The sequence below is a fragment of the Erinaceus europaeus genome, chromosome 10, assembly GCF_950295315.1.
Source record: "Erinaceus europaeus chromosome 10, mEriEur2.1, whole genome shotgun sequence".
NCBI classification, from domain to species: domain Eukaryota; kingdom Metazoa; phylum Chordata; class Mammalia; order Eulipotyphla; family Erinaceidae; genus Erinaceus; species Erinaceus europaeus.
Genome location: NC_080171.1, coordinates 38,673,804 through 38,696,140, shown reverse-complemented (window position 1 = coordinate 38,696,140; position 22,337 = coordinate 38,673,804). Strand labels below are relative to the sequence as shown.

At 35.2% G+C, this 22,337-nt stretch overlaps 1 protein-coding gene across 4 annotated transcripts in view; it reads left to right on the top strand.

The window, feature by feature from the left end:
• The window catches only part of VPS13A (vacuolar protein sorting 13 homolog A), a 180,260-nt gene that overhangs the window by 96,651 nt on the left and 61,272 nt on the right, over window positions 1-22,337 (top strand). For all 4 annotated transcript variants that reach the window (XM_060199542.1, XM_007516120.3, XM_007516122.3 and 1 more), the window contains 11 exons: window positions 1,874-2,032; window positions 2,662-2,917; window positions 4,243-4,403; window positions 9,900-10,003; window positions 10,332-10,614; window positions 10,859-11,254; window positions 11,488-11,592; window positions 11,707-11,853; window positions 13,508-13,636; window positions 14,870-15,003; window positions 17,262-17,391. In XM_060199542.1, coding sequence (XP_060055525.1) covers window positions 1,874-2,032; window positions 2,662-2,917; window positions 4,243-4,403; window positions 9,900-10,003; window positions 10,332-10,614; window positions 10,859-11,254; window positions 11,488-11,592; window positions 11,707-11,853; window positions 13,508-13,636; window positions 14,870-15,003; window positions 17,262-17,391 — 2,004 coding nt within the window. The remainder of the gene's footprint in view (window positions 1-1,873; window positions 2,033-2,661; window positions 2,918-4,242; window positions 4,404-9,899; window positions 10,004-10,331; window positions 10,615-10,858; window positions 11,255-11,487; window positions 11,593-11,706; window positions 11,854-13,507; window positions 13,637-14,869; window positions 15,004-17,261; window positions 17,392-22,337) is intronic.

Sequence of the window (22,337 nt, the reverse complement as noted above, 5' to 3'; positions counted from 1 at the left end):
GTTGGCGTATTACATTATATTGCTTTATTAATAATCACAAAGTTCACACTTTTCTCATGACCCTTTCCATCAGCTTCATTACTTGATGTTTGAATTCAGTTTTCAAAGCCAAGACCAATGGCTCCTGTGCCTCTAATACAAATACTTACATAATATTTATTATATACTAGATACTGTTTTAGATAATGTACTTAAAGATCATGTAACTATCTTCTCAAAAAACACAGTTTTAACTGCATTTTAACACATGAAGTAACTGACACTAGAAAGATTAAGGAAGTTTCCCAAAGTAAGAATGGCTTCGAAGTGGAAACTGCAGTCACAGCTGGAGAGTTCTTTCTCTTTTTGTTTGTTTTTGTTTTTGCCTCCAGGGTTATTGCTGGGGCTCAGTGCCTATACTATGAATACATGAATGCACTCTTCCTGGTGCCACCCTGTCCCCCCCACCCCCTGCTGTTGTTGCTTCTATTGTTGTTAGCTAGGACAGAGAAAAATTGTAAGAGGAGAAGACAGAGAGGAGACAGGGAGAAAAAAACACCTGCAGACCTGCTTCACCACTCATGAAGCAACCCCCCCTACAGCTGGGGAGTTAGGGGCTCAAACCAGGATTCTTGCACTGGTCCTTGTGCTTTGCGCTATGTGTGCTTAACCTGTTGTGCTACCGTCCGGCCCCAAGAGTTCTTACTCTTAACCATCACATTACAAGGTCTCTGATATCTTTGTATTGGATGTTGTCTATTCCCTTTGTTCTTTGGAGGGTATTTATGGATGTTATCTCTTTGTCTGTATATAAGTTGTTTTGTTATTAGTCTGAAATACATTAAATTTATGCAATCTTAAGAATAATGACCCTTAAATGGATGAAATTGTGTTTCTGAAGCAGGAAACTGCAGACCTACTAGTATGTCTCCTGTCTACGAATAGTTTAGTCAGCCTGTAGACAAATTTTCAATAGGTTTAAGTCAGGTAAGATATAGCAGCATAGCAACTCGTGTTTAGAGCAATGCATTTCATTTTTCATGTATTTCAGGTAAACGGTTTATATTATGGAACTTATTTGTTTTTTTGTTTTTGTTTTGTTTCTAAGTTAGAATATACATAGGCAATAGGTCTGTGAATCCTAAAAATATGTGTAGAATATTGATAGCTCAAGATTCTAGTGGCACCAATTTGCCCACTATTGTTAAACTTAGTAAGTTCCTGGATTTCTGTTCTTTATTTATAGCATGACCAGTAGACTGATTTTTTTTCTCTGAGTGTCCTTGTATATAAAGTATGTACTTTTATTCTTTATTCAGTAATATTTTTTAATAATTTCAGGTGTTATTTTTTTCTGTCTATATTGTCATTTTAGTATCTAAGGATGAGAAATTTTCTCTCATGGTGTTGGTGTCATGTGCGGCCTTGGTTGGCTATTATCCAAGTAATTCAATAAGGCATTGGAACTGATACCATTTATTGATATCTGAGCACTAAGGAAATTTTTTCTCTGCCACTGTATGTTCTACTAAGACTGAAATAATCAGATAAGCAACAGAGAGATTGACAAGAGAAATGAAAACAAAAAGTTTAACACTAATATATATTCACAAGGGAAACCCAGTAGTGCTAGTAAAACAGTTGCAAAGATATCTTCCTTTACATGTCTGAATGTTTCTTACTGTAGAATAGCCTCTACACAGTCTTCAGAACCCCTCATGTGAAATTGTTCTTATGCCGAAGATCAGTTTTGGTGGTGGCAAATTGTTTCAAATGCTTTTATCTAATATTTTTGAGAAACATCTAAAGTTTGTTTCCCCTTTGAAAAACAAGTTTTGTTGTGCTTTTAAAGACATTTTTTCTTAACATTTCTTTGATTTGTTTGTAATTTTAGCTGAAAAAGAAAGCAAAAAACACGATTGTCGAATCAGATTCTGAAGCAGAAAATTATAAAGTGCCAGAATATAAAACTGTCATCAGTTTCTATTCAAAAGACCAACTAAACATAACATTATCCAAATGTGGCCTTGTAATGTTAAATAACCTAGCTCAGGTAAGAATATGAATTTAAACTTTAAATATGGCATTGTGTTGGAGAAGAGAATTTTCTTATACCCCTTTGGGTCTCTTAAAGTTGGGCAATCATGGAATAGCATAATAAGAAAAAATCTAGCATCTGAATGATAGTATTTATCACATCTCCTATACACATGGTAGAATCCTATTTATTTTAAGAAAGCTTACCAACATAGTTATGTCTCAGGCACTGACCTATTTTTTAAAAGCCTGTCACAGTGGGTGTGGACCAAAACAAAGGAGTTTCTTAATGTGATCTAAGTTCTGCCTTCATCAGAAGAATAGTAGGGTCCACTAAATCCAGGTAGCTCCAGTCCGTGGTTCTGCTTCCTATTATCTCAAAGTTCTGGGATAGGAGTTTCTGGTGGACTATCATATTCTGTCCTCTCAAAAAAGCCTCCACTTCAAAGCTGTTTCACATTTTTAACCTCAAGGGTCCTTTCACACATAGGACATAGGGTAGATGGGCTTTTGCTTTCATACAATAAATTAGTCACAGTTGACCATATTCTCTTATTGAATATGTCATTTATTAACTTAGTTGTTATCTGTTCATGCTTGTCATTAGATTTTCCACCCGTGATTTATAGTAACTGTTCTTACTAGGCATTTACAGAAGCTGCCTCTGGACCTTCAGCTCCCTTTGTAAAGGATCTAGCACCATTTATGATTTTAAATTCTCTTGGACTTAATATTTCTGTTACACCAAGTGATTCTTTTAGCATACTCAATGTTACAGTGGCAAAAGCATATATATTGAAAAATGAGGAGAGTTTAAGTATGGATTATGCCCGAACTAAAGACAATGATCATTTTAATGCAATGACCAGCTTAAGCAGCAAACTCTTCTTCATTCTTCTTAGTAAGTGATAAGTAATCTTCTTTGGGTTTTAATTTCAAAATATATATAACATCCTATTTTGCATATTGGTAGTATTTTACACATTTTCTTTTTTTATATATCTTGTAATTGGCTAGGAATTTTGTTTTGCAGTTCAGGACTTTGGATACTGTTGTAAATTTGTGTTCTATATTCTAATTTTCTTTGCTTGCTACTGAGAGGAGAATGATAATTTATTGCCTTATGTTTGAGAGGAAAAATATTAGCATAATCTTTGCTCAGCTCTTACAGACTTTAACTATTTGAAGTTGTTTTTCTAACCATATTAGATATAATTTAGTAGTAGTCTACCAACTTTGTAGCTGAATGAATTCATATTGGGACTTGATTTCATTGAAATGGAGTGTTGGAATCTTTTTGTTTTATATAAAATGGAAGGTTTTCCTTTGTCCATTTGCTTTTAGATTTTTGTTCTTGAGAAGTGCAAGTAAAAAAATTGTCATATTTTATAATAATCTACTTACTGTACAATTAGATAGTCTATAAAAGCCTCTCACATCACCTAGTGATACTCCAGCATTTCAATAGTTAAGGGGAAGACAATATGAAAAGTTAAGTAGGTGGGCTGGTGAAATAACATAGTGCTTATGCTAAGAGACTTTCATTCTGGAGTCTCTAAAGTCCTAAGCTCAATCCCTAAGTACCACCATAAACCAGAGGAATGTTACTAAAACACATGTGTAAAAATGGTCATGGTTTCAGATGTCACAGCATTATTAGTGATTATTTTACATCTGTTTTGGAACTAACATTTTAATGAAAGGGAAAAGCTGCATTATACATAAATAAATAATTTATGCCCAATATGTGTGTTTTTTAGAAAAATGGGCATACCATTTTGTATGTCTAACCAAATCCTAGATAAGATAAAATACCACTAATTTTGGAAAAATTAAAACTAAATACATGGAGCTATGTTGGTAATCGGCAGTGATTACCTAAAGATATTAGGCTGTGGTCATTATAACAACCAGAGATCATTATTGCTCTACTCATTTATAAAATCACATTATGGCTTTAAACTGCTGAATGATATTTTTCTTTCTCCAGTTTTTTTTTTCTATTAAAATACTTAGAAGTTTCTAGATGTATACTGTGAAAATGTGTTCTGCTTTCTTTAGATAACTCTTTGTTTACCTATACAAAGAAAAAGTCTTTGTATAGTGATATAGCCAGAGATTTCCAATGATATGTATTCACAGGTTTAAGGAATCATCTAATGTTTCTAGTATACATTTTTATGGGATGATTTATATAAAAATTTTGAACATATATATTCAATTTAGCACCTGTCAATCACTCTACTGCTGATAAAATTCCTTTAACAAAAGTGGGACGCCGACTGTACACTGTGAGACACAGAGAGTCTGGAGTTGAGAGATCTGTAGTTTGTCAAATTGATGCAGTGGAAGGAAGTAAGAAGATAACAATTCGCTCTCCTGTACAGGTATGAAGTTTTTTTTTTTTTAGATCATGTTATATATGTTTGTGCACTATTTAAAATATTACTATCAGAATAATGTATACTATAATATGTACTTAATTTTATTTATTTATTGAAAAGTTTTATGCCAGGGATGTGCCTCCAGTCCATTCTACTGCTTTCAACTTGTAACTAATTTTTTAAAAGATGAATAATTATAGTAGAGGAGGTAGTATTATATATATGTATATATATTATTAGAAAATTAGATGTGAATCTTTCAAAAAATTGATGTATTTTTTAAAAAATATTTTATTTTTGTTGTCCTTGTTTTTGTTGTTGTCGCTATTGTTGTTGATGTTGTTGTTGTTGGATAGGACAGAGAGAAATGGAGAGAGGAGGGGAAGACAAGAGAGGGGGAGAGAAAGATAAGACACTTGCAGACCTGCTTCACCACCTGTGAAGCGAACCCCCTGCAGGTGGGGAGCCGGGGGCTTGAACCGGAATCCTTACGCCAGTCCTTATGATTTGCGCCACTTAACCCACTGCACTACCACCCAACTCCCAAATTTGATGCATTTTAGCAAGTGACAGCAAAGTTGAGAGGTGAGGGTGAGACAGACAACTACCTGCAGCACTACTCTACTGCTCATGAAGCTTGGTGCCTGTAGGCAGGGACCAGGGGCTTGAACCCTATCCTTGTGCACTGTAACATGTGTTTTTAAGCAGGTGTGCCAACACATGGCCCTTTTAAGTTTTTCAGTTTTTATAGAACTATTTGTAAAACCTTTTAAGAATATTATTTTAAATAAACCTTTCTCTTTTTACTTTTTGGGTAAAGACAGTAGGGAAAGAGAGCAATAGAGAGAAAGAGAGATACCTCCCTTGCAGGTAGGAACTTAGGCCTTGAACCTGGATCCTTGTTTACTGTAACATGCACTCAACAAGGTGTACTACCAACTGGCCCCAAAAATATTATTTTGTTAAAGGGAAATCATTAATACTTTGTTTTGATCTTTTTATTAATTATCTTATTTTTGCCACCAGGCTTATTGCTGGGACTTGATGCATACACTATGAACCCACCACTCCTGGCAGCCATTTTACCCCCTTTTTTATTTTTAATTTTTAAAATTTTATAATATAGAGAAATTAAGAAGGGGAGGTGGAAATAGAGAGGAAGAAAGAGACACCTTCAACACTGCCTCAGCACTTGGTGAAGCTTTCCTACCCCTGTGTGGGGAGAGGGCCTGGGTTTTGAGCCCTGACCCTTGAGCATGGTATTGTGCACTCAACTAGGAACATCACCTCCTGGGCCCAATTCATTTTTTATGTTAATTTTTTAGAACTAGAATATAACTCTGGCATATGTAATACAGAGAAATCAAACTCAGTATAATAGTATGGTCATGCTGGTATGACTACTGTGCCATCTCCATGGTTATTCTTTTGTTTAAGAAGATGTGATGAGTATACTTTGAATAAAGCTTTTATTGGCTTAAATTTATGCACAGTCAATTTCTTACAATTAAAGTTCGTGAGTACACAGAAACAGCCTTGTTGCAAACTTGGAGATAACTCAGTTGGTAAGAGAATGTGACAAGAATAATTTGAGTAATGCCCTATTGGCTTAAATTTATGCATAATAAGGTTTTTATAATTAAAGTTCATCAGTACTTGTACACACACACCACACCCTTGTTGAAAACTTGGAGATGAGGAGTCTGGTGGTAGTGCAGCGTGTTAAGTGCAGGTGGCACAAAGGGCAAGGACTGGTGTAAGAATCCTGGTTTGAGCTCCCGGCTCTCCACCTGCAGGGTGGTTGCTTCACAAGTGGTGAAGCAGATCTGCAGGTGTCTATTTTTCTCTCCCCTTCTCTATCTTCCCCTTTTATCTCTGTCCTACCTAACAATGGCATCAATAACAACAATAATAACCACAACAATGATAAAACAACAAGGGCAACAAAAGGGGAAAAAAAAAAAAAACCTCCAGGAGCAATGGATTCATGGTCCAGGCACTGAGCCCCTTCAATAATGCTAGAGGCAAGAAAATAAAGAAAGAAAGAAATAAAGAAAAAACTTGGCAATAACTCAGTTGGTAGAGCTTGGAACTTGCCTATGTGAGATTCCTAGTTTGATCCCTAGCACTGCATATTTCAAGTGATGCTCTGACTTCTCTCTCTTTTACTTAGTCAAAATTTTCTATTATATCAGATAAAATTTTTAAAGCATTCTCTTAAAAAAATAAACCCGGGAGTCGGGCAGTAGTGCAGTGGGTTAAGCGCATGTGGCGCAAAGCGCAAGGACCAGCTTAAGGGTCCCGGTTCGAGCCCCCAGCTCCTCACCTGCAGGGGAGTCGCTTCACAGGTGGTGAAGCAGGTCTGCAGGTGCCTTTCTCTTCCCCTCTCTGTCTTCCCCTCCTCTCTCCATTTCTCTCTGTCCTAACAACAATGACATCAATAACAATAATTACAACAACAATAAAAAGACAAGGTCAAAAAGTAAACCCATGAAATCTTCATTACAGCCAGGTAATGAACGTATTTGTCACCATGATATGGTCCTCTCTCTTTTAACCTTCCCAAATATACTGGTATCTCCACATTGTACATTAGTTACATAGTGCAGAATTTTATGTAAATGGAGTTGAATACTTAATGGAGTCTGGCTCTGTTCACTAAGCATAATTTTCTGTGTATCAATTTTTGTCTGTTAATGTTTTTATGCAGTTACATGTTATTAAGTAATTTTATTTTTTAATTTAATTTAAATTTAATTTTTTAATATCTTTATTTATTGGATAGAGACAACTAGAATTTGAGGTAAGGGGGAGATAAAGAGGGAGAGAGACAGACACCTGTAGCACTGCTTCACCACTTGAAAAGCTTTCCCCCTGCAGGTAGGGACCAAGGGTTTGAATCTTGGTTCTTGTGCATTGTAACATGTGTGCTCACCCAGGTGCACCACCACCTTGCCCTGAATAGATTCTTTTATATGAATTTGCCATATACCATTTTGAATAAATATTGTTATGTCATTTAAGAATTTGCTCTTTTAAAACATTCATTTTTTTTTCCTCCAGGGTTATTTCTGGGGCTCAGTACCTAGACTATGAATCCACTGCTCCTCGGGGCCATTTTTTCCTTTGTATTGGATATGACAGAGAGAAATTGAGAGAGGCGGTGGGGATAGAGAGGGAGAGAGTAAGATAGACACCTGCAGACTTGCTTTGCTGCTCATGAAGCATCCCCCTGCAGGTAGGGAACCAGGGACTCAAACCTGGTTCCTTGTGCAGCAGATCCATGTGCTTAGTACTAAGTGCAATTAACCAGGTGTTCCACTGCCTGCCCTCCCCGTCTTATTTATTTTTAATATTTTTTGAATTATCTTTATTTATTGGATAGAGACAGCCAGAAATCGAGAGTGAAGGAAGTGATAGAGAAGGAGAGAGACAGACACCTGCAGCACCGTTTCACCACTTGGAAAGCTTTCCCCCTGCAGGCGGGAACTGGGGGCTCGAACCTGGGTCCCTGAGCACTGTATCATGTGCGCTCAACCAGGTGTGCCACCACCCAGCCCCTTATTTATTTTAATGAAAGATATACAGAGAAAGAGAGTCAGACCTCAGCTTCACTATGTAAATTGTTTTGATTTTGTATAATCATTATGCTGTCTCCCCAGCCCCTTTGGACCGTTTCGCCCCAAATAGAACTATCCTAGATTATCCTTTTCCCAATAAATTACCTTTACCCTTTTGTCAAGAGGCATGGTAACTAGTGTCCTCTCTACTAAACAAAAACAAGGTTTTACTATTCAGAAAAGACATTATTTGTCAGCACCAGAGGCTACTTTCCCTGCCCCTTAATAGGTAGGTGCATGTTTAACAGTTTAGTTTTGTTCATGTGCAGATAGGTACTGAATGTCTGGGGACTTGGGACTTTTAAATTTCAGTACTTCTCCACAACGTTTATCCTTTCTGTGCAGCATTCCTCTCTTATACAGTGTAGTGTTTCAGTGACACTGACTTTTCTAAAATTTTCTGTTTATCTGTCTTTTTCACCAAATGATATCAGGCAGATTGCTTTCTATTTGACTTTCCCATAAAGTATCCTAAAAACGTTCTAGGAAAAAATGTTAGGTCAGTTTTTTTTTTTTTTTTTCCTGTATGGAACAGTAGTAACACAACATTGTTGAATGTGTTCTCCATGCCTGTCCCCCCCCACCCCTGGGTCCCCTTTCCCATGTTTTAAATGCTTAGATTCAGAAGATGTAATTCGTTTCTGTTATTCTACCATGGCTGAAAAGCAGAAACTTTTTTTGTTGTTAACAAGATACATTTGTGTTCATTGTTCTTTTTTTTTTCTTTTCCTATTTCATTAAACAGTTAAATATTAATTTCTGACAGATACTATTATAAACATGAAATTGTTTATCTAGTACTTCAAATAGGTAGAGAAAGTGACTTTTCAAGAATTGTGGTTAAAATTACCTGCTTATCATTATTTCTCACTCAGCACATTTTATATTGTTTTTAAAAACATTTTAGTAAGACATACACAGCTTATAATAATAAAATTACTAACTGTCGGGCTGATCTTTATTGACGGGAGACAGACGACCCGGGACTCATGGTTGAGCTGTAGGCAGTATCTCTCTTTATTCATGCAGGACGCAACACAATCTATACCAAGCTAAGCTAAACTAAACTACAAACAATCTTGTCCTTATAAATATACTAGCCCAGTAGGGTGGGAACAGGATGCGACCGAGAAAAGTGACTGGTGAAAATCAGGGTATGACAAGGAGAGGGGGCGGAGCAGGTAAGAATTCTACCACTAAATCACCAATGCCCGGGAGGGAAGGTGGTGCTTGTTAATAGAGGTTATGTAAATAGAATACAGTGTTATGTAAATAGAATAGTGTTAAGCAGGGGGGGTTTAAACCAAATGAAACAGAAAAGGTTTTTAGAAGTATACCAACAACTAACCAGTTTATCAATCTTAAAGATAAATATAAGTGGTTTAAAGTTTATATGATCTACCATTAATCACAAGAATGTCATTTTTTAAAACATCATTGCTGTGTGTTGCTCATACCATTTTGAATGAATATTCTTCATATAGTTCCTTACCTAATCTTTAAAGGAATGCTTCTTCATGAGTAGTGTCTTATGTGTATTATACACAGTGATAAGAGGTAGATATTTCTCAGTCTGTGTCTTTCTTATTTTTACATTAATATACAGCTATGTAAGCTGTTTACATTACATTTTTCCTATGATTTTTAGTAATTATTTTTACTTAAATTATCTGAAGATCAAGAAAATGCTCTTTCAAAATTTTAAAGTTTTGTTCTTGAAATTCCTTCTCTATAATTTCTTTGTGTTATTAGAATAAGTAGCATATCTGCCTCTTAATTTTTATGAGTATAATAAGTATTATCTGACAGCTGTTTTTGGCGTTTAAAATGTCATGAATCCTCAGATTAATGATATTGAATGTGGTTTTTTCCTTCTCAGATTAGAAATCATTTTTCAGTCCCACTCTGTGTTTATGAAGGGGATACTTTATTGGGAACTGCTTCACCTGGAAGTGAATTCAACGTACCATTAACATCTTACCGGTATTATTAAAATGATTTTCTGTGTGTTCTAAGATCTTTTATAGAAATTATATTTTCTGATTCTGTAATCCTTATTTGTAAAAAATAAAGCCTTGATTAAATCTATAAGAAAATTATTTTTTTTTCTTTTAAACAACTTTATAAGCTTTTAGAAAGATAGGATGGAAATACTTATTGTCTTTTTTCCTTATCTCTGAGAAAGTTAAGATAAAATTTATTACTGTAATACAGATACTGTGACCATTATTCTAATGCGATAATTTTAGGGTTTAGTATGTACATTCTTATAAATAATTTTAAAGTATATAATGTTTAATCTTTTATGTAGATCATTTCTTTCTCTGAAACCAGAAGACAAAGACTATCATAAGTGTGAAGGAATTGACTTTGAAGAAATTATTAAAAATGATGGTAGTTTTATAAAAAAGAAATGTAGACCTACCAACCCTTCTAAGAAGGCACTTATCATCAATATTGTCCCAGAAAAAGATGTGGTGACATCCCTCTCAGTGTACTCAGAAGATGGTTGGGACTTGCCATACATAATGCACTTATGGCCACCTATCCAACTCCGAAACCTTCTTCCCTACAAAATTGTTTATTATATAGAGGTATTCTGTTTTTTTTTTTTTTTTTTTCTGTAACTCTAGCTCTTTAAAATTATTTTTTTAAAAATTTTAAAGTTGTGATAGAAATTGCACTGGTGAAGATTAAGTGGTACAGATATTCTTCATGGGGAAAATGTTTCCTGTCACATATAGATAAGTAATGGTATTTTCTTTTAGAAGAGTTTTGTAAATTGCATTTGAATCATATTGAAAAACCTTTTGATTCACTGTTCCTTTTTTATTACAGGGAGTTGAACATAGAGTCTTTACTCTAAATGAAGGACATTCTGCCCAAATTTGTACTGTACAGTTGGATCATGCCAGACTACATTTAAAATTACTAGACTATCTTAATCATGATTGGAAAAGTGAATATCATATAAAACCTAATCAACAAGATATTAGTTTTATCAGTTTTACCTGTGTTGCAGAAATGGAAAAGACAGAGTTAGATATTGCTATCCATGTGACTTATAACGTTGGGCAAACAGTTGTGGCATTTCATAGTCCTTACTGGATGCTCAATAAAACTGGCCGATTGTTACAATATAAAGCAGATGGAATTCATCGAAAACATCCACCTAATTATAAAAAACCAGTTCTTTTTTCTTTTCAGCCAAAACACTTTTTTAATAACAATAAGGTTTGTAACATTTATAATCTTTTAATTCTCTATCAGCTTTCCACTACTATTTAGATTTTAAGCATAAATACTCTGAAACAAAAATAACATTTGTTAGCTATTTAAATATTTGACTTTATTATTAGCTGAGATTTATTTTCTTAGCAGTTTAGTATGTTTATATTAAAACTTTATCAATTTAGATAGGATTTTTTAAATATCTAAATTATGATATACTTAAAATATTTTTCTAGGTTCAGCTTATGATAACTGATAGTGAATTGTCAGATGAATTTTCAATTGACACAGTTGGTAGTCATGGATCTATTAAATGTAAAGGCCTGAAAATGGATTATCAAGTGAGTTTATTCTGTTTTTCATCAAGAAAATTAAACTGTGTCTATTCACTGTTCAGTTTTTCTAAGGATGTTATGATAATGTTAAGGCCTGTGAAATGCTTATTTTTTCCTTAGGTTGGAGTCACTATAGACCTTAGCAGTTTTAACATCACCAGAATTGTGACATTCACTCCATATTATATGATTGAAAACAAAAGCAAATATCATATATCTGTGGCTGAAGAGGGAAATGATAAATGGCTTTCTCTTGATTTGGATCAGGTGGGTAGTTGAATTTGAAAAGTGCCTTTCTTTGTGTAGTCTTTTTCTTTATATTTAAGTTAGATGCCTGCAGTTGTGTTATGTGTTATTTTAACTGCCTAGTGTCCTGTCTACTAACCTCACATTTTTTTTTCCATTTCCATGAACATGTATTGAGTGCTTATTTGTATACTATGCTATAGATACTTAGTTATTTAAGTTTAGTTTTAAAGCTTAAAAAAGTTTTAAAGTTTTAGTTTTTTAAGCTTAGTTTTCAAGGAATAAGTTCTTTGGTCAGTGATTTAAATTTATCAAGATTCAGCAATTGCTATCCATTAGGGCTAAATAAAGGTTTTCTTATCTTCCTGTGATACGTGTTTATATACCACCCCCACCACTTAACTTATATCAGGATACTCGGGCTTCAGCAGACATTTTGTATCAAAATTTATCACATTATGTCAGAGTTGACATAATTCCCCATAGCCAATGCTCGTGCTCCACTCCTCTTTGTTTTACTGTTTTTTTGTTTGTTTGTTTGTTTTTAGTACCTTTTGTGTGTTTTTCTCTCTGTTCCCATTATTTGTTCTTTCAGTTTGATTTCCAGAGCATTGATATTCAGGTCCTTTCTTCTTTTCTTCCTTCCTTCCTTCCTATCCTTCCTATTCTTCTTTCCTATCCTCTCTCCCACCCTTGGCATTCTCTCTCTCTCCCTCTCTATTTCCTCCCATTATCAGTTCCTTGTAGGAAACTTGTTAGATGAAAAAGATATTTTTATCTTAAGAATTTAAGATACATGTATGGGGGCCTGGGTCAGTGGCACACGCAGGTAAGTGCACATAGTACAAAGCACAAGGACCAGGGCAAGGGTCTTGGTTTGAGCTCCCAGCTCCCCACCTGCAGAGGCGTCACTGGTCTGCAGGCTTTCTCTCTCCCTCTCTGTCTCCCTGGCCCCTCTCAGTTTCTCTCTGGCCTATCCAAAAACAAAGAAGCAAACAAACAAACAAAAAATAGGAAAAAATGGCCACAGGAGCAGTGGATTCATAGTGCATGCACTGAGCCCCAGCAATAATGCTGGATGTAAAAGTAAATAAAAATCAAATAGGTGTATGTAATTGGATATGTTACAAAAACATGAGAATAGATTCTTTTATATAATTATCTATTACTGTTCTTATTACTTCCTGCTCTGAATTTTGGATATTTCTTTTGCTTTTTTGTGCTTATCTTGCTCCCAAGACCAGATAATATACATGTTGTTTGTATGTTCTCTACTTCTTACTTAGTAAATGATGCCTACAACCTGAAATTTTTAAAAATAAGGATTTTTTACTTTAAACTGACTACTTGGTTCTCAACTTTTGACTCACCTTACTTGGTGATTTTTTTATTTTTACAAATTTCTCTAGATCAGGTGTATATTAAAATGACTTTGGTAGCAATCTACATCATAGTTTTTAAAATTTCTTAACCTGTTAGGACTTGTTCTCAACAGTATTCATAAAGGGTGACCATCTTAAGTAGACAATGTGTAACTAACTACTGTACTAAGGAACACAGTAAGCAAAGTAATGTTAATAGATTTTTTTTTTAAGTTTTAGTCTACTCTGGTTTACAGAATGGTATGTCTACTATGAACCTTTTTAAACTAAAATATGTGTAATATGTGTTCTAGTGTATACCTTTTTGGCCTGAAGATGCTTCTAATAAACTCCTTATTCAAGTTGAAAAAAATGAAGGCCCTCCCAAAAAGATACATTTTAATAAGCAGGAAAATTGCATTTTACTGCGTCTTGATAGTGAGGTAAGTGATTTATTGTATGTGTGTGATTAGAAAGTTGATAAATGCTGAATATCAAGTCTCAGTGCTCATCACTTGAAGCTACTATTCAAAGAAATATTGGTGAGAGGAATTTTTTTATTATTATTTTTGCCTCCAGGTTTATTTTGGGGGCTCAAGTGCCTGCACTATGAATCTACTTCTCCTGGAGGTTATATTTTCCATTTTGTTGCCTTAGCCATTACTGCTGCTGGTCGTTAATGTTTGTTGTTGTTGGCTAGGACAGAGACACCTGCAGACCTGCTTCACCACTTGTGGAGCGACCCCCTGTGGGTGGGGAGCCAGGACCTGGAACTGGGATCCTTAACCCACTATGCTACCGCCTGGCCTCCAGGAATGTGGTTTTTAATGAAAAGGGTATAATTATTAGACTTTTGCATATTGTTGTTTCCAAAAACCATCTCAGGCAGTGAGCAGGGCTTTTAAAGTAAAGGATCTGGGAGGTTGGATTTGGAAGGAGTTTTGCAGGTGGGCAGAAGCTGAATGCAAATTCTGTGGCTGATTAGCACTGGTGGATTGCTAGCAGATATCTTACCTCTGAGTTTCATGGGAAGCCCCTATAAGTTCCTTCTGTTAACAGAATCTGAGAGGGTGTTCCAGTTTAACATATAGGAGATCATTGTGTACGCTGGTCTATATAACCTTAGAAACCTCAGTACCAGTCTGGCCCACAATAAATGTCAGTTTCCTCAAGAATAGCACCTGAAATACTTAAAACAAATAAAATCTTTCTCAAGCTAAGCATTGTTTAGAAAAAATTCTAAGTTATAATTAAATTAGCACAAGTAGCTTATGTGAAAGCTACAAAGCTTTAAGTTTTCATAAGACAAAAAAGGAGTTTCTCTACTTGGCTATACTGACTAGAATATTATGTTTTGTATCTATTTGAAAATATGTCTGGTGTTTTTTCCTTTATACTCCCCCCCCCAAAAAAAATCTCTTTAGTAAAAGGTAAATATAAGTCATAGGACAATGTATTATCCAGGAAGGGAGTATACCTAGAATATATATGCCACATCTTGAATTTAACCCATCTGTTTAAATAATGGAGATTCATGGTTTCCCAGACATGGAGTATACCATTCAGAATTGCTATCTAAGTAATAAAAATATAGTAAGTTATAAATGTTTTCTTTGGAAAATAATGATGTTGGAGAATTTATTTATTTATTTATTTATTTATTTATTTATTTTTAGCTTGGAGGTATTATAGCAGAAGTTAATTTGGCTGAACATTCTACAGTTATAACATTTTCAGATTATCATGATGGAGCAGCTCCATTTCTATTAATCAATCACACCCAGAATGACATTATTGAGTACAAGCAAAGGTAGGAAGCTTATTTCAAATATAGTGCCCTCTTTTTTTAATTGAACATAGGTGATGAAGTAGTGATTTTTTTTTGTGATAAATTATTTAAATATATAAAGATTATTCACTATTCTTCATTTTAAAAATCTATACTGAAATATTTAAGAATAAATCTGATATGCTATTTTAAAATTATTTTGAATGTTTCCTGAAAGGGAAATATGGGAGATCCTGCATTGAAATTTTAAAACTTAAAAAAAAAAGTTATTAAAATGTTTTTTTAAAAAATTGTCACTTGGAAAAAATGAACACTGAACTTTCAGAATTATTTGAATTGTGGAATTTAAAATTATTTGAAATAGCTATTAATCAAAAGCCAGACTTCTACTCCTAAACATGTAAAAAACGAACATAATTCGTAACTAACCTCATAATTTGTGCCACAAATTATTGTTCTCCTGAAACCAAACAGGTGCTCACTGCCAAAACCAAACTCTCATACCATCTTTTGTGTGAAGGGAAGTGTACTTTATTACTGTTTGAATATTCAATTCAAGACTGGAGCCTGTTAATTCAATTTTTTCCTTAAGATTTGTCAGGCTTTTGTATTGGTGGAAATAGGGGAAGGTGGAAAACCAGAAACTATATTGGGGCAATCAGCCAAGTGGTCAAAACCCCAAATCATCCTGCCACTCACAGCTCTTCCCCTAAAGCAAAAATCATTGAAAAGGTATGGCCAGCAAGCATCAACTGGTGATGGGAGTCACAGTTCCTAAGCAGTTCCTGTGTTTGAAGATTCAGTGTATCAGCTGCTAGTTTCAGTAAGCTCAAGTCATCCCATACTCCATCCAGGGCCACATCAGACAAATCCTTTTGGGACCCTGTGCCACTTCTCTGTATCTTCTTACAGTGGTTATTACTGGGGATTTTTGACTCATATTTGTATGAGTCTGTACTAGGACTTTTAAAAATTGTGTTCATTTAGACCTTTTATGCTCATTTGCCTTGATTTATAACTTAGCAATATCGATTCATCAAAATAATTCAAAAGTAATTATCAAGTTAATTCAAAGAAGTAATTCAATTCTGGTTGCTCACAAATCTGCATCTCTGTAAAAAATTAAGTCATCTTTGGGTTTGTTTTTTCAGAAAAGGTTTGTAGATAATAACTTCTATTGTTGCTTCCTTAAATTTTTTTTCTACTATTAAAAATAAATACAATTTGCCATAAACTTTTTTTTTTTATTTAAGAAAGGATAAATTAACAAAACCATAGGGTAGGAGGGGTACAACTCCACACAATTCCCACCACCCAATCTCCATATCCCACCCCCTCCCCTGATAGCTTTCCCATTCTCTAGCCCTCTGGGAGCATGGACCCAGGGTCATTGAGGGTTGCTGAAGGTGGAAGGTCTGGCTTCTGTAATTGCTTCCCCGCTGAACATGGGCGTTGACTGGTCGGTCCATACTCCAGTCTGCCTCTCTCTTTCCCTATTAGGGTGGGTCTCTGGGGAAGCGCAGCTCCAGGACACATTGGTGGGATCTTCAGTCCAGGGAAGCCTGGCGTTGCCATAAACTTTTAAGTCATACTGTTTGTATCAGAATTGTTTAGACACTGCTTCATTGTTTTCTGGCATTCAGCATTGAAGAAAAATATGAGACTGGCCTTACTTTGACTCCTGTGTAGATAGTTGATTTTTCTAAATGCTTTGAGCACTTACCCTTCTATTTTCTAAAATTTTACCTTGTTCAAATATGTGTTAAGGATGATAGTCTATTTTCATTTTGTTGAATTCCTAATGAAATAATCTGTAGAATTAACTTCTTCACCTCAGAAAAGTTTTATTTATTTTTGTTATAACTCCTAATATTGCTATCTTTTGTGAATCATTTTACAAGATGAATTTCTTGGATTTATATCCCATGTGTTGTGTTAAAATAATTGAGCTGTATTGTTCTTGCCACAATATTGCGGATATTTAGGAAAGAACTCAAATTTATCTTAAAATGAGTATAAATATATTAGGTAGTTTAAATATTTTTTCCATAGTTATGTTAAAATATAACTCAGTAAAATAATTTTAGAAACCTGAAGACCTTTATTTCCCATGAAATAGTCCCATTATTTTCTTGGAATGCCTATTTTTCACTTTATAAGAAAAATTTGCAGTCTACTCTTAGAAATATTACAACTCTCACTAGGAATTAATGTATTGTTTTGAAATTTTATATCTTCTTACACTAGAAATTAATTTATGCCTACTTTTATTATATCAGTTCTCTCACTGAAATAGAAGATTCCCTTCCTCCTGGAAAGGCAGTATTTTATACATGGACTGATCCAGTGGGCTCTAGAAAACTGAAGTGGAGATGTGGAAAAAGCAATGGAGAAGTAACACAAAAGGATGTAAGTGATTGGATTATTATGGCTTAAGCAAGCTTCTCTCTTTCTCTCTTTTTTTTTATGTGTATTCTTTCAGCCTTTATTATGGATTGACTACAGGTTTTTTTTTTCTGAAAACCTGCAAACTATTTTTAAAAAGAATATTTAAACTTTAACTAAAAAGGCTTAAAGCAAAATAATATTACTTTTGTGTATATTTTATTATGTGGCGTTAAGCCCCAGCAATAACCCTGATGGCTATTAAAAAATTAAATAGACTTGAAAAGTGCTTCCAAAAATTCACCTCATAAATAGATCTACTTTCAGAATTGATAGACATGTTAGATCAATTTACTTTTGTGAGGCACATTTTGTTATCAACTAACTAGAGAATTCTGCTTGTCAAGATACTAGTGATTTTTAAAAAAATACTTATATATGATAAAATTTAAAAATGTATATACATAATGGATAAACATATTTGCACTAACATTTAAATTACTTCTAGAAATTGTTTCTAGTTGGGGAAACAGCATAATAGTTAAACAAAAGTCTTTCATGCCTGAGGCTCAGAGGTCCCAGGTTCAATCCCCAGCACCACCATAAGCCAGAGCTGAGCAGTGCTCTGGTCTTTCGCTGTTTCTTTCTCTGTATTTCTCTCTCATCAAAATTGAAAAAAAAAATTGTTTCATTGAAATTTTTTTAGTATCTCATAATACATCTGGATCTTATCTTTTGCCAATGTCTTTCTATCACGCTTATTTCATGATCAGATCATTAGAAAATATTTGAGCTTTTAATTGGGAGGATAAATACCTTTTTTTTTTTTTTTTGTAAATTTTACTTATAAAAAAGAAACACTGACAAGAACCATAGGATAAGAGGGGTTCAGCTCCACACAATTCTCACCACCAGAACTCCGTATTCCATTCCTTCCACTGATAGCTTTCCTATTCTTTATCCCTCTGGGAGTATCAACCCAGGGACATTATGGGGTGCAGAAGGTGGAAGGTCTGGCTTCTGTAATTGCTTCCCTGCTGAACATAGGCATTGACAGATTGATCCATAACTCCCAGTCTGTCTCTCTCTTTCCCTAGTGGAGTGGGGCTCTGGAGAAGCGGGGCTCCAGGACACTTTGGTGGGGTTGTCTTTCTAAGGAAGTCCAGTTGGCATCATGGTAGCATCTGGAACTTGGTGGCTGAAAGAAGAGTTAATATATAAAACCAAACAAATTGTTGACTTATCATGAACCTAAAGGCTGGATTAGTGCAGATGAAGATTTGGGGGTCTCCATTTTATAGATAGTAGGCCTATTTTAGGTATATTCTAAAGGGTCCATGATTATACTAGTGGTTTTTTTTGTTGTTGTTTGTTTGTTTTTGTTTTTTTCTGAGCCTGATATCTGATAAGCAGGTAGACCCAAGTTATTGTCTGGTGAGATGATGTCATGGCCTGGAAAAGGGGCCAGAAAGCTGGATCAGGGAAGAGAATAGCTCCTAAATATGGGAAAGGTGTATAAATATTGTTGACTGTAAACCCCATTGATTTGATGTGATCTGGGGCCCATATTCAGCTTAGGAACCTATGTGACCTCTGCATCCCTGTAGATCTGAACTCACATTCTGTGGTCATCAGTAGGAACATTCCAAGCTGCCTCAGTATCAGAACCCATCTTCCTTAGGTGTAGCATAGAATATGTTGTCCAGCCTCCCTTTGGAGGATAGAACATTCTCTACTGTTGTTGATCTATGTTGAGGGCAAGGTCTTATGGGGGCCCACAAAGGGGTCTATTGTGTTGTTCCTGATAGAGATGACCAGTACCAATGGAGAGAGGGATTTAGTCAAGGTCTAGGCCCATCATGTCTGTTTGGGAATCTCAGGACTCCCCAACTAGGGTCCTAGCTGATAGGGTGGCTTGATAGAAACTAAAGAGTCATCATTAAAATATGCCAGTCTCTTGCCCTTATTCAGCTTTTGTAGTTCTTGCTTTTTTCAAATTGTAGTTCAGTCATGTGTTGTAGAATTGGCTTGCTAGTGTTTTAAGACTTGCTTATATTTTTATCAGAGAACTTGTAACTTTCCTGATATGCAGTTCTAACTAGATTTTGATAGGAAACTAATACTGATTCATAAAACAGGTTCAGAAATTTTTCTTTCCTCCAGTTTTCTAAAAGTATTTATATAGAGTTTGTGGGATTTCTTTCGTGTATGATTTACTATAAATCAATAACGTAGTGAAGCCATCAAGCCTACATTTGTCTTTTTTCTGAGTTTTTAAACAAGTTCTATTTTATTATATAGGACAGTTGAGTCTCATTAAAGTTTATAAGTGAGGGAGAGAAAGAGAACACCAGAACATCACTGGGACATATGGTGTCCTGATTTGAATGCTACCATGTGCTTGAGAGTTCAATGTTCTGTTCAGTGTGCCACTGCCTGGGCCACTAGTCTTATTTCTGTTGTGTTATTTTGGGGAGAGATTTTTCTAATATATAAAACCCATTTTTACCTTTTCTTATTTTTACAGTTAGATTATATGTGAGAGTGTAGTACTGTTCAATTATATGATCTCTTTCATACTTGTTTTACTATTATAGTTTCTGTTCTAAGCAGCATTAGATTTTTTTTTCATTTTTGGTGATAATGATAATTTTCTTATAAACTCTGTGTTATTTATTTATTTATTTTTATTGCCACCAGGATTGTTGCTGGGGCTCTGTGCTGGCACTAGAAATCCACTCCTCCCAGTGGCCATTTTTCTTCTTTTATTTTCTATTCCTCCCATGCCATGGTAGGACTAGAATCTGGATAATGCTCTTGGCAAGGCTCTGCTCACTGAGTTAATCTCTCCAATCAAACTTCTGTTTGAAGTAACCCACATATTTCTTCTGTTCTATCTTTGTATTCCTGCCTGCATCTTTGTTTCCATTTGTGTTCTTTTTTCTAATGTAAATGTGCAATTTGACTATTAGTTTTACTTGTCTGGAAATGACTTTATTATGCTCCTTTTTGTGTGTTTTTTTTTTTTTTTTAAGAATTGCCTTCAGGGTTATTGCTGGGGCTCAGTGCCTGCACTATGAATCCACTGTTTCTGGAGGCCATATTTTTCCATCATTGCTGCTGTTGCTGATGTTGTTGTTGGATGGGTCAGAGAGAAATATAGAGAAGAGGGGAAAACAGAGGGAGAGAAAGCTAAGACACCTATAGGCCTTCTACACCACTTGTGAAGCAACCCCCTTGCAGGTGGGGTGCCGAGGGCTTAAACCAGGATCCTTGCACAAGTCCTTGCACTTAACCTGGTGCAGTATTGCCCTGCCCTGGCACTTCAGTTTTTTAAAAATGGATTTTTTTTTAAGTGATAGGAAGAGAGAAAGAGAACCAGAGCTGACTGGCATGATTAGTACCTACCAGGTATTGAGGAAATAGATAATAGGTAGCCACTCTTACCACTATTATTCAGTACAGTCCTGGAAGTTCTCCATAGTGCTGTCAGGCATATCCCCCTTCTTCCCAGATCCTTTCTACTGTTGTCCTAGGTTTGCAGAAAGTGCCACAACACTGGACACACAAGGTGACATGTAGAACAAGAATTATTGTTACAATAAAAGTGTACCCAAAAAGGTAAGTGAGTGAAACAGGACATGGATCGATGATCCCTAAAAGAGAAGTATCTTAAATTTAACACCTCCAATAACATTAAACTAGACAAGACACTCCTGCTTCTTTCTCCCACTGCTTCATCTATTCCCCTGAGTTTAAACACTTGTAAGAAATGTGCAATGCACAACAGGATGTGTACCGTATATTCTTCCATGTCCCAGTGTACTTCCAGGAAGTAGCTAGGTATCAGAGAACCAGCACCTCTGACTCTTGGACCTGGTACCACTTTTAGCCTGACCCCCACAGTCCATGAATGACAAGTTAATTGTGTTTAATTAAATTTTGATGTTTGATTGATGTTGTGACTCAGTCCTTGTGATTCATCCAGATGAAGGGAGATTAATGGCCTCAGTTCACAGTGGTGAGGTTGGTGTTTCCTAGTAACTTCTATCTTGTAGGTATGGGATACTGTACAGTTACTGGCTCCAGGAAGTAGTTGTGCTGTAGAACCTTGGCTCCTGGTTTTTTTTTTTTTTTTTTTTAATATTTATTTTTCCTTTTGTTGCCCTTTTTTTAAATTGTTGTTGTAGTTATTCTTATTGATGTCATCATTGTTAGATAGGACAGAGAGAAATGGAGAGAGAGAAGAGGGGAAGACAGAGAGGAGGAGAGAAAGACAGACCTGCAGACCTGCTTCACTGCTTGTGAAGCCACTCCCCTGCTGGTGGAAAGCCGGGGGCTTGAACCAGGATCCTTAAGCTGGTCCTTGTGCTTCACGCCATGTGTGCTTAACCCACTGTGCTACCACCCGACTCCTGGCTCCTCTGGTTTGTATAGTCCAGGACAGTAGTCCACAGCAGCTCCAGTTTTCCTTTGCCTTGGGAACTACCTATCTATACTAACTACAGTTATGTGTCAAAAATATTAGAAAAATTTTATTGAAAGTAAGTTACTTTTCTTAATGCAGCTTTAATTCAACATACTTTATTTTAGAAAATAATAAGCATAACATGATTATTGCTAGACACTAATTTTATAACCTCAAATTTTAGTGGGTTATGACAAACAGAATTAAGGTGTGCAATTATCAGTTATCAAGTATAGGTGCTTAATTGTCTGTGCAAGAGTAACTTAATTATTGAAATTAGCTACATTTACGTTGTCATTAAATTGTATTACAGCTCAGTACTTCAAGAAGAATTAACTCTATGGTAACCATGCTTTTTAGAGCATGCAGCTATTTTTTTATATACCTTTAATCCTGCTAAATTTTACTTTATAAGGAAACATGGATTTCTAACCAGACAACACATTAATAAATTGACCGGCTTTAGACTAAAAGAGAAAGTAATGCATTGTGATATATATAT